The sequence below is a fragment of the Rattus norvegicus genome, chromosome 11 (genome assembly GCF_036323735.1).
Source record: "Rattus norvegicus strain BN/NHsdMcwi chromosome 11, GRCr8, whole genome shotgun sequence".
NCBI classification, from domain to species: Eukaryota; Metazoa; Chordata; class Mammalia; order Rodentia; family Muridae; genus Rattus; species Rattus norvegicus.
In genome coordinates this window covers 84,869,436-84,885,144 of record NC_086029.1, presented here as the reverse complement: position 1 = coordinate 84,885,144, position 15,709 = coordinate 84,869,436, and the positions used below count along the sequence as shown (strand labels likewise).

Genomic DNA, 15,709 nt, shown 5'->3' with positions numbered 1-15,709 from the left:
TTTCCTATATGTCTTGCCCATGTGCATCATCAACCCACAATGCTTCATTGTGGGTTTCAACTCAATGATGTTTTGAGGAGTCTGGACCCACTAGTTGGCTGTGTGTTATTCGCACCGACAACAGCCCGAGTATGAAGTGGTGTGGGTGGTGGTAGGAGTTGGTTTAGCAATGGTTTGTGAAGGCTTATGCTATTTTGGGATTATGAGTGTCTATAAAAGGCGATGTTTTAATGTCTTTTGTACATTCCTTTCCCTTCCTATATCTTGCTATATATAGGCTTAATATGTCACTTTAAAAAAAAGAAAAGTCTAACCATTTCACATTCATAGTTCAGCTTCAACAACCACATAAAAAGAAATCAGAGATGAGCAGCTCTATCCTATTTGGGGTACTTTTGCAAGATTTACCAGCAAGGATTTTAGTAACATTTACTTCTCCAGATACACTTACAAATATGTTCACCTTTGTGTACAGACCTTTACTAAATTAATCTTCTTATAAATAAAAATGTGAAATAATATGTGTCTTTCATTGAGAACATCCTCACTTTTTATTATTGAGGTTCGATAGAGGAAAGTTCGGGAGACAGTCTGTTCACCCATGTACACAGATGTATACACACATGTACATACATGTGCACACATATGCACACATGAAGGATCCCATGAATCCCTATGCATAGGAACAGAAACACAATGATGCCTTCCTTCATAGAGGTTCAGACGGAACTGTATCCAGACTCTCTGGCACTGTTGCCCACCTGCCTGTTCCACCTAGCATCTCTCAATCTGAAGCGATAGTGACAAGTCACTCAGGTTAGATAATCCATCTAACGACCAGAATTTAAACCCAAGTCAGTCCAAGGTGAAACTCATCTCTCCCAGCATTGTGATACTCAGTCTGAGGGTCTGTGTTATGAAGAACTTTTAGGTCTCTCAACAAAACTGACAAGAAAGAAGAGAAATTTGTTTGTGAATGGTGGGGCAGGAGAAGCCCTTGGGCAAGTCACAGATATAGAAAGAAGAAAAGGAAGGGGAAAGTCCCAGTTAGAGCTGGGCTATAGCAAGGAAGATGGGACATGGTGGGACTACGTTGGGAAGGTCAATGACAGCCTGTAAGGTCAGGGTCTATCTTCTTGGTCACCTTGTAGGTACCACAGGCATCCGAATTACCCAGAACTGAGACTGGACAGTGAACACTCAGATGCTGTGTCTTGGTGGATTACAGTCTGAGAGCAGGAGTCATAAATGAGGACGAAGCTAAGCTCTGCAAGCTTATACAATGCTTTCTACCTATGCTGACCTTAGCAGAACAACCCGAGAGTACACTTGAATAATTCACATGCCTTCTCTGTCTGCTGAAGAGTCTTCTTGGCCATGTGATAGAATAAGGTTATTATTTGGTCTAACAGTGTCTACTTTTTCCCTCAAATTCTCTTCCAAAATTGCCCCAGATTGCTAACTTACAGTGCTGAATGTACACAGATATCACACTAGGCCCTGGAGAACCTTCAGGAAAGGAAGAGCGAGTGGGGAGACACTGTGGGTGCCACTGTTTCGCAACCCTAAGGTGAACCCTAAGCCAGACCCAGGTTTAATTTGATCTAATGGTTGGTTTTTGATTTTTGGTTTTGGATGTTTTATTGTTTGGTTGGTTGGTTTTTGGTTTTCAGAAAATTCATCTCCAAGGTCTATAAACAGGCCACTCAACTATTTGGCTAAAAGTTCTAACATTTTTGGCTTTCCTCTGAACTCCAAGGTCTGAGACCACTAAGCAGTTGACTGCAGGACAGCAATTGCCTGGAGATGAGTCACAAATTCCCGGTCACTTTACTCAGTTATCCCATGGGCTGGAGTAAGGCTTGCCTCTGTGCTGTCTGCCCCAGAGTAAGATGTGGGGAGGAGACTCCACTGCCAACCTCCCTCCAGAATGTCCCAGTAAAGTTATCAGAACACCATTATTCCCAATAGTATTCCATAAGATTACCAGAACACCATTATTCCCAATAGTATTCCATAAGGTTACCAGGACATTATTATTCCCACTAGTATTCCAAACAGAGGTTTCCAGTGGCAGCTCTACAAATACTTGATCGATCATGAAAATGAAGAAAGCCCCTAGCACTGGCCCCATTACTCAGTCCTCTGGTTGCCCTTGAAAACGGGACAGCTAAAATACCACATGCAACACATAGTTAAAAACAAGGCTCCGAGCAATGTGGTGCTCTCAGGACAGCCCGCCTCCATACAAAATTAAATAAGTAAACAAACAAATAAACAAATATTCAATTTAAGAATCAGATGATGAAGTGGTGAGCAGGGCTGAACAGATCCTAAAGCGCTGTGGCATCACCAAGTTCAGTGACATATGACGAAGCCTGCAAGTGGGCTATGTTTGCAGTTTTTAATTTCCCAGAAGCCCAAATAAGAAGTAAAAAGGAGCCCATGGAATTAATTCGTATAATAGATTCTATCCAACTTAATCTACCTTAGAATTAATTTATATAATAGATTCTATCAAGTCGATCTACCTAAAATATCATTTCAATCCATAACCAATACAAAGAGGAGTAACCAGATATTTTAGCTAAATTCTAACTTTACCATGTATCTTACACATAGAAAGGCCTTTCAGTTGGATCAGCTACTCTCCTAGCATCCAAAAGTACACAAAGTAGCCATCCGGTTGCACAGCATAGCTGTAGATGCAGTCATTTATTGACATTGGGTTAATAAATGAGAATAGCGGGGCTACAGGTAAAGCTTCCCCAAGGACTGAAGAGACCACCGGGGAAACTAATGCTGTTTGCTGTAGGAACCAAGATCCCGGGTCCACTTCTGTCTCCATCCATTCTTCTGTTCCTTTCCCTGCTGTCTCTCCTTTTCTCACCTCCCACCTTCACTGCTCCTCATCTCAGAGTCACTGCTTGAGTGTGGCCAGGGTATAAAGAGTCAAGGAGTAATCTGGATTTCCAGCCTGTCTAATGACCTCAGATGAGCTACCCAACCTCCTCCGTCTCACATGTCTTTTCTATGAAATAGGATTAGTTCCTTCAGTACCAGGTTGTAAGGATTAAGTGAAATCGCAAATATAAACTGCTCAGCACCGAATGGACACTGAGGAGCTTCCGAATCTTTAGTGTCTATTTTTAAAGATTTATATAAGTTTAGGAGAAGGGGCAATAGGAAAAAGGAAGCAGAGAAAGAGATAATTTGAATGTGCTAAAATCTCAGACTAAGTGTGATTTCCTTTGCACTCAAGCCTCCCTCGATCTCAGTAAACAGGGACGCACAATCAAGCAGGAGAAGGATCAGACAAGAAAGCTTCCATTTTCACCAGTTTGTCCAATGCCATGGTGGCCCAGGTGGTCAGGGGGAGAAAGCTCAGTGAGCGCCATAGGGGAATGAACCCCTGTGACTCTGCAAAGTGTCCAGGAAAGGCCGCATGGTCCACTTCTCAAGGATTCGCTCAGCCATCCAGAGCAACTTGCTCAGTCTCTGCACACGCTCGCGCGCGCGCGCGCACACACACACACACACACACACACACACACACACACACACACACACACACACACACACACACCGCTGCCGCCGCCATTGCCAATGTCACCAGAACCAAACTGTTCCAGGTCCAGAACCAGCCCTGCTGCTGCCACAGTCTCTCCTCTCCTGTACCTGCAAAGAACCCTTGCCCACTTTGGGAAAGCAGGAAAAAGAGGGGAGACTCACCAGCTCATTCTCCTCTCCTTCATTGAGCACAGCCTGGTGACCATCCGTCTTGCTCTTCTCCATCTCGAGCAGCGAGTGTGGGTTCTTTCTGACCACTGTCAAAGCCACCTGTGCCTCTGTGACTCAGGCACTACTTGTCATCGCTGTTCTCAGGTGCTTACAAAACCCGCTGGCACCTTGCCCGTTAGAACAACAAAGGAGAGTGAGGAGAGCCTCTCCTTGGCCCCAGTATTGGTCTGTTCATTTATCTGCTTGATGTATGTTTTTCTTCCTAATGTTTATTTACTAAGCTACATGTGAAGCGCCTCCGGACCGAAGGAATGATGGGGGTTGGGGGGAACTGTGCACTAGAAAGTAATTTCACATGCTGCTCATCAAAGTCCCCGGCAAAGAATGGAAATGGCCACTGTGTTAAAAAGACAATAGAGTCCTATTTGTCTTATGGGGGCTGTGGAAACCTGTGGAATTTGGAGGAACTGTGAGCTTGGTGATAGTGTTGATGGAAACTGGAAGAAGAGATTTGTAAGACACCTTCTGGAATCAGGGAAAATGGAGTTATAATCCCCACTTTCCTGAGGACCCTGGATAAATCCCTTGTAGTGTGAATTTCTGGTTTCTGATATGTAAAATGTCACTGATGATTGTAGGGCTGAGACGAGGGCTGATGTGATGATGTTTGCAAAAGGCCAAGTGTAACTTCTGCCACCTCCAGTGAGAGGCAGGTAATCAGCTTCATAGCAATCACATCACTAATCAAGGCAAAATGCTTTGGAAAGTGAACTGCAGAAGAGCCTGACTCTAAAGTTTACAAAACTGGAAGGGGAGCAAGGAAGATGAGTATTAGGGATATAGCCTGAATTTCCCACCCCTGAATTTGATATTTTTCTCAAAGGGGGTAAGAAAATGGACCCATTCTTGGATTAACTGATTAATTTGTAGTTATACACAGAGAGAGAGAGAGAGAGAGAGACACACACGACATACATATGCAGACACACACAAAGACATAAACACAGAGAGACATACACACAAGACACAGGCACACACAGACACACACACAGAGACACACAGACACATAAATGTATGTGCACTGTGCACACGTGTATACACACACACACACACACTTTGCCATTTTCTTTGTGGTTTCTTGTATTTAGTCAACTGAAGGCAAACCTTATCTCCTGTCCATGGGAGGAAGTTGATGGTGGTGAAAAGCCTTGGAAGGCTGCACTGTTCTGTTTGTTAAAATCATCACATGTTCCTTGAGTGGGCTCTTGTGTCCTCCTTGACATTCAGGACAAATCAATGTAATTTCCAGCCCTGGAAGACGTCATTGCAGAGAACACACATGGGGCACAGCTTTTCGTGTGAGCAAAGCAGCTGAGGAGCCCTTTATCCAGAAAACTAATAGTGTACCAGGTGCTGCAATCCAGCATCAAGTCAAACTCAGATTTGAGTATGGCATTCTGGTAAGCTCTGGTGAAAAGCACACATGGCCACCCTTTACCTATTACCTACAAACCCACTAAAGTAATATCAACTGTGTGTCTGAGCCACATGACTAAATTAAATGCACCAATGAGTCATGACTTGTCTAAGGTGGGCCCAGAACCCCACTCTAAACAATGACAGTAAATGAGGGCCGCTAAAGGGGGCAGGTTAACCCAGGAAGAAAAGATTTCCTTCCTTCCTTCCTTCCTTCCTTCCTTCCTTCCTTCCTTCCTTCCTTTCTTTCAACTTTTTTCCCTCCTTTGAAGGTGCACGTGAGGATGTTGTACTCCAAGCACAGGGATTTTATGACCAGAAGGAAAGAGACCGTCTCCAGCTCTGGTGAATGAGTCTTACTCAATGAAGAGGGTGGGGGAAGGTGAAACAGGTTAGAACCACTCCTCATGCTCTCCTTAGCAGAAACAAGTTTCTCAACACCCACTTCTCAGTTGAAAGGAAAAACAGATTTGGATGCCTGATCTAGATCCCAAAACTCTTTTGTTTTTGTCTCTACTTATCCCTAGAGCCTTACTAGAACATTCTACTTCATCATTACTATTGACTTTCCTACCTGGGGAAAATGGTTTCATTAAGACAGACAGTATCAGTTTTTAGCATTTCAGGGCTTCCAACTTTGATACCACAATCTTCAATTTGTAAAATTTTAGAGCTACACCCTTATGAGGGATGGGTACATCGGACAGTAAGTTAAGGTTTCTAGAGACCAGTCTTAGAAGAAGTAATCTGTATTTATGCCAAAAGAGGGCTCATCTCTCAGACCACACTTCCCTGAAGAGTGGACTGTAATTATGAGCCAGCTGAATGCCAGAAAGGAGATGTGGATCTGGGGGCCTCCTGGCAGTCAGTCTCAGAGAACAGCAAAGGGATAGGTCAGCCCAGATCTCTAGGGACTCACAGTACAGAAAAGAGCAGAATGTCGGCACACTGGAAGGACTAATGTGCAAGGCGGAGGTGAGGAAGGCTTGAAGGCTTACAAAAGTGAGGGCGGCAGAAGTCAAGAGTCTCTACAGCAGCTGACAGGAAATGGAGAGGCTATGGTATCTCATCAAATGGCCTATGATCTCCTAGCAACAATTACATGGATAAAGAAGGCATGTGAATGTTGGTACATGGCCAAAACATAGATGTAAATGTCCAGTCCCTCTGTATGTAGGAAGAGCCAATCACTCCTTTATTTTTCCATCTTGCATTTCTACTGGACCAAAACAGTCCACACATTCTCTACAGATACAATACAATGGAGGTATAGCTTTAGTAAACACAAATATGGCCGCTCACATTGCAAGCATAATGCTTGTGATCGTTCCCATTCTCTGCCTTAAATATCAAATTAGAGAATCAGTACCTTCAGAATCTCTCTTCTGTCCTCAACTGGTATCAGGCACACAGGTGATACACAGATATAACAGCAACCAAAATAACCATACATGTTTAAAAACATTTAAGAAAGTTTTAAATTTGTGTGTGTGTGTGTGTGTGTGTGTGTGTGTGTGTGTGTGTGTGTTGTACAGGTGATTTGTGGAAACCTAATGGCATGCTTAAAGAATCTTAAATGGCATTGCCTACTTGGCTACCCATGCACAAAAGGTTGTAAGTCAACATGCCAATTATCAACATGTTTCCACATGTTCCAAGCTGGGACCTGAGAAAGGAGGCAGTGTGTGAGGGCCGTGTTCACAGGACAAATCCTGGGATCCTGATGTGGAGACAACTTATTTGATGCTGAGAGAAGATGACTCTTTCCACTGCCCTTTCTTATATGACAAATATGTCAACCAAGTTACAAGATGAGAAAGAGCAATGACTAGGAAAGAAGCATAATGAATGCTGTCTCTCATCGCATTTTTATATGTGATTATGACAGTTGATAGAAGTTCTTCAATAAACATCAGCATGCAAGAAGTAATTGATTCTTTTTAACTCTGCTGAAGGTGTTTTTGAAAAAGGAGAAGAAAGTCTATTATAATAAACAGTAATACGGGGGCAACTGATAACTACATTTCAATGAAAATAAAATTCCTTCCAAAGGTAAAACCTGGGCAGTTATTAAATCATTATATTGATGGAACATTTTCTTTTCATAACCTGTTGTCTAGTTTTAACAAAATAAAAATGGGCTAACAGGATAGTTCAGCTAATAAAGGCCCTTGCTACCGAGCCTGACAACCTGAGTTTGATGCCTGGGTCCCACATGGTGAAAGGAGAGTGAAGACTCCCGCCCATTGTTCTCTGACTTTACATGTACATACACACACACATACACATGACAGAGAGAGAGAGAGAGAGAGAGAGAGAGAGAGATAACAAATACAAATTTTAACTTCAAAGATATATTTAAGATTAGCATTTTATTTCAATTATGAACCAAAATTTGCACTAATCATACAAAAAATATTACAAGTGGTGATTTGGACTCTCTTTTGTCTCTTTATTAATTTTGAAGAGGAAAAAATCTAGACGAGTAAGTTGGATCCATAGGATGGACATCTGCATTGTCTTATTAAGAGTTCAATCTTCTATGATCAATGAAAACCATCCATTTCAAGGACCTTAGCAGGTCTGGTGGTTTGAATAGGAATAGACAGATGGACTCATGTGTTTGAATGCTTGGCTGGCCCACAGGGAGGGGAATTATTAGGAGGTGTGGTCTTTTTGAAATGGGTGTGGCCTTGTTGGAGTGGGTGTGGCCTTGTTGGAGGAAGTGAGTTGCTGGGCATGTCTCAGGACCTCAGTATGTCTAGTGTGTCAGTGTTTTCTGCTCCCTGCCAATCTATAGAATTCTCGGCTCCGTCTACAGCATCATGTCTTCCTGCATGATGCCAGGTCTTCCATGGTCTTCCATGAGTAGAACCGAGAAAGCCTCTGAAACTGTGAGCCAATCCCAATGAAATGTCTTCCTTTATGAGAATTGCTGTGGTCACTGTGTCTCTTCGCAGCAATAGAAACTCTAGGACAGCAGGTAACAAACTCTTCCACTGCCCTTGGTTTCAGCAACATGTGAAAAGCTGTCACATGTGAAGCCCTGTCCCCATCTCAAAATGAGGTCCAGAGAAGAATGAAGCCCAGACTTGCCCTTGAACTCAATTTCCTGGAGATGCCCTCTTGAACCCAAATCATTTTTGAAATGTGTTTTCTCTCTTAATGCAGCATCATACATATTTATGGAGTAAAGTGCAGCCTTTCAACACAGGTGTGAAAATCAGACAAGGTAATTGACATTATCTTTTCCTTCGGGCATCTATCCATCATTTATTTCTGGTAAGAACATAATCTTCTCTAGAAGATATTTTGAAATACATGATTCACTTTTGTCAACCCCCATTTTGTCCTGTTGTGCTAGAGAACATTAAAAGTTATTTCCCCATCCAACTGTCCATCTGCCTCACATCCTTCCCCGACACCCTTCTCCGTCTCTGATAGTTTTCTACTCTAGTTCTCTGAAATCCACTTTCATATGCGAGAGGCCATTGGCCTCTCTATGCTTGCCTCATTTTGCTTAACCTAACAAGCTTCCCATCTATCCATGTTGCAGCTAATGATAGAATCTCATCCTCCATATGGCTGAATAATATTCTGTTGTGAAATAATACATTTTTATTAACTCACCTGTTGAGCACCCAGGTTGATCCCATGTCTTGGCTGTTGTACATAAAGTTCTAATGGACATCGGAGTTCAAGCCTCTTCCACATCGTAACTTCAGTTCCTTTGAGGTGGCAACACTAAAATCTAGTGCTACCCTTTGTCCAAATCTTGTGTTCTGCATGTGCCACTGAGCTCACCTTGTGACCTTTTTAGCAAAGGAGCTTTGATAAGCTCATCTCTCATTGCCAGATCCAGGCTTGAATTTACACACACACACACACACACACACACACACACACACACACACACTGTACATATATATGTACAAAACCCTGGTATGTGCATTATACATTGTTTAGCGTCTCCTTTGAATTATCTTCCTTCTGTAAAATCTGATTTAGAATCCTTTCCAAAGGTTTCATGTTTGAAGTTGTCAGATGATTGCAATAGTTGTAGCCTCTAATTGAAAGCAAGGAAGCCCAGGTTCTGCTGATTACAGAGAAAGGAGCAAAGGGAGAGAAGTATTCCACTTACCTGCTCATTGCTGACTCCTGATCCAGAAGGAAAGGCTCCCTCCCTCTTCCGCCCATGTTTTCTCTGGGGCTCTCATTTCAGTACCTATTCTGGGCATGGCTGCTCTTCCTGCTTCCTCCACAGGGGCAAACATATGGCTTGGGTAGCTGACTTATCTCTTTCTGGCTCTCCGGAGAGTAGAGTACCAGAACTTGGATTAAATCTGATGCTATGCTTGGCTTTCAATATAAAATGAGGCTGTGTGCTCTGCTGATACTGTTAATCTGCTACACATCATCAAAGTGGTTCTTTTCTTATCACTTCTGTCTAGAATTTTAAAGTCACCTACTCTTTAGTCACCAAATAAGTATTAATTGATTTGTCTTTTCGTGGAGTGAGTTCTGGTTTCCAAGTTCTTTATATATCTAGAATTAGGCAAGTCTCGCTGCCCAGCAGGCTACCAGCTTTGCTTGGGGAATAATTCTAATGGCACCTGACATGAGTTAATAACCCATCACATCCAATGAACGATCCATTCATCACCCTACAAACTTACCAGGGTGAAGGCAGATGTGGTGGGGACTCAGTTAATACCATATGGATGGATGATCTCATTTTCCATCTATAATCTTCTCGTCTTTGGGTTGGTGAGAGGCAAAATGAAAACCCAACCAGTACATGCTATCTGTTGTCTTCTTGGATTCTCTTAGAAGCCTCAGAGGTCTAACACTAGCATGTCTTTGTCAGGTGACCTATCTCTAAGATACTCCTTAAATAATTGCCTTAGGACCCTTCGCCTTTCCTCCCCACCCCACGGTTTTTGTATGAACAAGTATCTGAAATTTACTCAATATCTTTATTCTGCCCAGGCAGCCTCATGCCAGTGACCAGTGATGGCAGACATCCCAAGGCCTCTCCTTCGCTGGAACCGAGTGAAATGGAGCCTGGATCCCTAACCTCCCTGGTAATACCATGCAGAGTCCAAACTTAAAATCCCTTTCTTGCTTATATGAGCTCCCACTGTCTCAGCACGTTCTCCTAAGAACAATTCCTTATGGATAACCTGACATGCTTCTTGAGAGTCCAACTTCAGAAAAGAATGGAACGTGTCTAATGTTTCCACTTCACCGTCTAGGTAGATATTACCAATCTGCGCCCTCCTTGGGAAAGAAAACTATACAAGCAGCTCCCATCTTTCTATTCTCTTTCTTGACTCTTAGTCTCCCGCTCTAAAGTCTCCAGCTTCTTCTCTCCCTAATTTAAACATTCTTCTGCAGCCCCGATGGAGATAACTTGACCGTACCTTGTGATGAAGTGATTGGAATCGTTACATAGGAATTCAATATCTTTTAATGCTGCTAGAAACGTATCGAGTACTGTCAACCCTGCTGTAAGCATTGCCACACTTCCTCTTGCTCTGTGTATTCAGCTGCAGAGGAACAGAATGTCTGAGTTTTTTTTTTCTTTAAACCTATTCTGAAGGGCTTTCATTATGACTAGCCACCACAAGAACAAATCTATTCCAACTGCTAATGGTGTGGCTGTGGCTTGTTTAATGAGAACCATAGGTGTCCATAAGTATGACTGACAAATAGTAACTGTGCTTGTCATGTAAGTCGCCAACCTGAGTCTGATATGGTCCCAAAGCTGCCTAGTTGCTGTCAGCCCCTTACCTTAGTAAGCTCTAAGCTCCTCTCTCTGCTCATGAGGTTAGAGATGAGCCAAGGCTGAAGAACAGCAGGGTGACATCGATGTTGTCCCTACAGAAAGAGGAAGGGTTCAATTGCACTTCCTAGTGCCAACACCCCAAGGAAGAAAATACCTGGGTAGAGCTATGTGGCTACAAAGACTAAATGGACATTTATGAAGACCCAGACCTGTCCCGAAATTATAAACCTCCATGTTGCTGTCCCAACGCAAACTGATTTCTTACCAATCAGTTGGGAACAACCATACATGCTTGGAGTGATGAATACTTCCTTAACATAGTCTTGCCTAAGAATGATCTGAGAGGAAATATTCGTTCTCTCCCTTCCCTGAAGGTGGACTAGTCTAAATATCCTCAGGAACAGAGTTTGCGCATTATTTCCTGAAGAACGAATGACAAGTATTGGACCCCTCCAGGCTTCTGCTATTAACACGAGACAACGCTTTCCCACAGAACTCACTAGGAGATACTTGGCCATGGCCGCAATGCTCTGAGCTGTACCAAAGGGTGGGGATAAACAGACTTATCTATGGGAGAGAAACTTGTCAAAGGGGTTCCTCACTTGGGACTGTCTTAAACTATACAGAGTGCATGATGAAAAATAGCATTTCCTAAGGAAATATCCCCCCCCCCCAATGTTCTTCCAGATCAAGATAAATTGGCAGGAAAACTCAGGAGCCTCTATGGGGACTAATGCATATTTAACGAAAACCATTTAGTTAGGTCTCTGAGTCTGAGTTTTCAGGTTCACGTGGTGAGCTTGTTGAAGACACAGTTCTTCAGGATCCAGCACGGAGGATGCAACTGTGTTTGAGGCTGGGCCAGGAATTTATTTCTAACAAGCTCCTTGGGGGATTTTCATGTTGCGTCAAGTTTGAGAACCATGTTCCAAAAAGACACTTATGGGTTGCCATAAATGCCTCCCCAAGTAAAGGAGCTGTGCCACGCTATACGAGCAAAGAGGCCATGTAAACATTCCTAAAAATACGCCAAGTACATCTGGATGCTTTGCCTCAGTCTCTACAGCTCACTCAACATCCGTGCGCTTGAGAAGAGGCAGGAAGGGGCACTTTAGAGAATAGTTCTCGGGATACCAGGAGGAGAGAGGCTGAAAATGAAGTCTAGGAAATAAACAACTACTTTGAAGACTAAGTTGATTCTGGAACCAAAGCCTGGCAAGTCATTATATTGTATTTTAAATAAGAACGGTTGGACTAAGCTTTAAAACTAATAACTTTAAACAGCTAGAAAACCTCGGATGGTTACCTTTTCAGTAATGGAGAGTTATATGCATTCAGCCATATACGTCTGTAATGTGTTAATCAATTCATTCATTCCTCACTTACAAAATCTTCCATTTACGCTTTTATTGATTCCCACAGCAGATCAAATGGCTATTCGATGGACCAGAGCAAGACTTGAGAAAGCTCTTTCTAGCCGGAGAGATGAAAGAGAACAAGTTGTGCTGCATTTAGCTTTGGGTTTTTGTTTGTTTGTTTGTTTTGTTATTGTTTTGTTTTTCTGATTATACATGAGGTGACACTAAATATTCCATGGCCAATAGCCAAGGAAACTACCACAGTTAGTGACCAATTCGACCCAACTTATAAATCAGAAAAACAAACAAACAAAATTTAATGTCAGGTCCATCTGAATATTTTTTATACGTTAAAGTCCATATGTCATCGCTCCAAAGGGATATTTTTGAAGTGACCATCCAGGATATGATAGATGCCAGTGCCACAGCCCCAGAGTCCTGCTGCCCTAATTTATCTGCTGTAACCCAATAACTCATGAATTTCCCTGCTCTTGGTATGACTCTTGGTATGCAGTCCAGGTGGGATTCCAAGATCCACTGAGGGAGACTCAAGCCTACAAAACTCTCTTCAGATCAAACTGGTTTCCAATTAGTCATGCCATTTGCCTGCATTCTTTGTGTTGTTTATTTTTAAGCAATTCTCAAGGCTAGATTTGGCTAGACCAGGAGGAAGCTGGCTCAGCTTTAAGTTTCAGTCAGCTGCAGAAGCACCTCTGCTTGTGCTGTCTGTTCTGTCCCTGAACTCCAGGCCGAGCGTGGCCTTGCCGCTCAATGGCCCTTCCTCAGAGAGTCCACTCCCTGGCTTCTCTCTGTGAACTATCATTTGTTGACACTTGCCCTTCACGGAAGTTTCCTTCTTAGCATTGTTTTGTACAATCCTGTGGCCCCATAGACCTGGTAGGATGATCCAAAGCAAGACCACAGAAACCTCTACTCCATAGCCTTTTCTGAGTCATTGAGAAGGTCACATGAGGCCCTTACATGGGATGCAGGATGCAGTGCTCCTGGGTATAGTATGCTTCCTCCTGCCCCAACTTCCATTGAAGGTGGTAGGTCATTGTCATCGCTTGGGGGTGATTACCTTCCCCGTCAGGTATTTGTGACTTTTTGCCTGACCCTGAGATTGATTGACAGGGATCATGAGACTCTGTTATATTTGCGATTACTTTGTCTTCTTTCACCTTTCTGCAACATATGACAGAGGGCAATATGTTCTCTCTGCTCTGTTTGTATAATAACATTCTGATATACAGAGCGCAGACCATCGAATAAATAAATTCTACAATCTCTCTCTCTCTCTCTCTCTCTCTCTCTCTCTCTCTCTCTCTCTCTCTCTCCCCCCCTTAGGTACCTATGAAATATCCTCAGAAAACCAGATGAAAACTCCTGGTCTTCTGCCCTTGAACTTTGCCCTGACTCCTTTTTAGGCAATTCTTGCTTTGTAAAATAAGCCTGTTTGCTTCAACTATTTCTTTTGGGCTGATTATTTTCCTGTGAGAGTCCTTGCATCCTCATTAAAAACCACACATATTATACGTATTGAGATAGTCTCTTTAGCAGTCATCTAACTTTTCCAGTTCTGTGCCACACATCCACACCCTCATTACAAAAATGGAAAGCCAAGTATATTAAGCACAACAGTATAATCTCCGTACATTGCCTTTACGGTTGGTTTTATTCATGGTGCTATTGTCTGATTTAAGCTTCTTTGTACTGGATGGAAAACAGATGTCCACCGACAATGGAGGAAAAGTAAATCGGTAGAATGTCCCAGATTGTAATTTTCATTCAATCATGCCACAGCTGCTTGCTGAGCATGACCTCGTGCTGGGGGCAGAGATGGGAGAAGGCATCACACAGGCGTGGTTCCGATCCTCGAAGAATGCCCTCTCTAGTCAAAGTTGGGGTTGGGTGGGAGGATCAGAAATTGAGACACCATAAGACTTTACACACTACATTGAAATGCAAATCTGTATAAGGTGGGAAGGCTATGGGTGTAAAATGTGTGGGTGTGCCAACACAGGGGGCGCCTTACTTCAGGCTGTGAAGACACAATGGTATCCTACTCCGGGCTTAGCAAACCAGGAATCATTTTAATCTGATAAGAAGACATGGGTGATATTTGGATGTGTATAAATGAGAGTAGGAATCGTTGCGGCCCTGGATAGGGTGTGAGTCAGGGTGTTAAGGAGGGGCCGTGAGCACTGCTTCTGAAAAAAGAAGGTTGGGTTTTCTGCAACAGAAAGTTCAAAAGGAGAGAAATCTGGAAAGAGACCATAACTGAGCACAGCAAAGGACTTTGAATCCCTTAACAAGCAATGTGCACTTTATACAGTAGATGATGTAGACCACTAAGCTATGCTTGCCGTGGACATGACACCATCGGATTTAGACAGAATTCACACACATCGGAGGGAAACAGCAGAGCTCTTCCAGTCAGAAAACCAGTTAAGATGTTCTTGTAGTCTGGAAGTGACTAAAGCCCTTGTGGAAAGGAAGTTCTGCACACAGGGCACTGACAAGAGAGGCCCTGAGACATAGGGACTGGGTGAAGAAGGCACAGGCGGCAGGCACACTTATATCCCACACCCTTTAATGTGCATCCAAACGGCTTCCCGGTGTCAGTTTGGGTTTGCAGTACTGTATGAATGGCATCGCAGAGCATCCTACTCGCACGGGAATAAGGCTTTCTGCCCTATGGCCACCCTTACGCACAGCTTCAAGCAGAACACTGTCTCTAATCCGTATGTATGTAGCCTTTATCACAGCACAGCCATCAGACAGTTCATGGAGACAATACTTCAAGCAGGGGTAGGGAGGGAGGGAGGGAGGGAGGGACAAGGAGGGAGGAAGGGAGGGACAAGGAGGGAGGGAGGGAAGGAGAGAAAGAGGGAGGGAGGGAGGGAAGGAGGGAGGGAGGGAGGGAGGGACAAGGAGGGAGGGAGGGACAAGGAGGGGGGAAGATACAGCACAGAAACAGAGCTAAGAATCTATGTGGCTTCTGGAGAGCTTTGCATTCGAGTATGGACAAAACCCATCAATGATTTGCCTCCTTTTTGCCAGTTGATTAGCTGATTTGATCAGAAGAATATGACGTGGGCTGAATACTGTAAAGAATCTTGATTTTGGAGTTGTAAGACGTAGATTTTAGACTCGGTTCATTGGTTTCCTAATGAAGTGCTCCTGAAACAGAGGCTCTCTGTCAATCTTAGTCACCTAAGGGTTGTTATATAAGTATAGTGCAGAACAAAACCAAACTTGTAGAGCATCATATCAAATGTCCAAGAAAGGCTTCTTGGAAGACATGGGATGCGGCTGAAACATGGAATAGGAACCACTCGGAGCC

General features: G+C 43.3%; 1 protein-coding gene across 2 annotated transcripts in view; it reads right to left on the bottom strand.

Moving 5' to 3' along the window:
• The window catches only part of Atp13a5 (ATPase 13A5), a 139,402-nt gene extending 135,453 nt beyond the window's left edge, over positions 1–3,949 (bottom strand). Inside the window, exon 1 of one of the 2 annotated variants that reach the window (XM_039088300.2) lies at positions 3,733–3,949. In XM_039088300.2, the coding sequence (XP_038944228.1) occupies positions 3,733–3,795 (63 nt within the window). In that variant the 5' untranslated portion in view covers positions 3,796–3,949. The remainder of the gene's footprint in view (positions 1–3,732) is intronic. The other variant, NM_001191657.1, reaches the window with a different exon arrangement.
• Between the last annotated feature and the right edge of the window lie 11,760 nt (positions 3,950–15,709).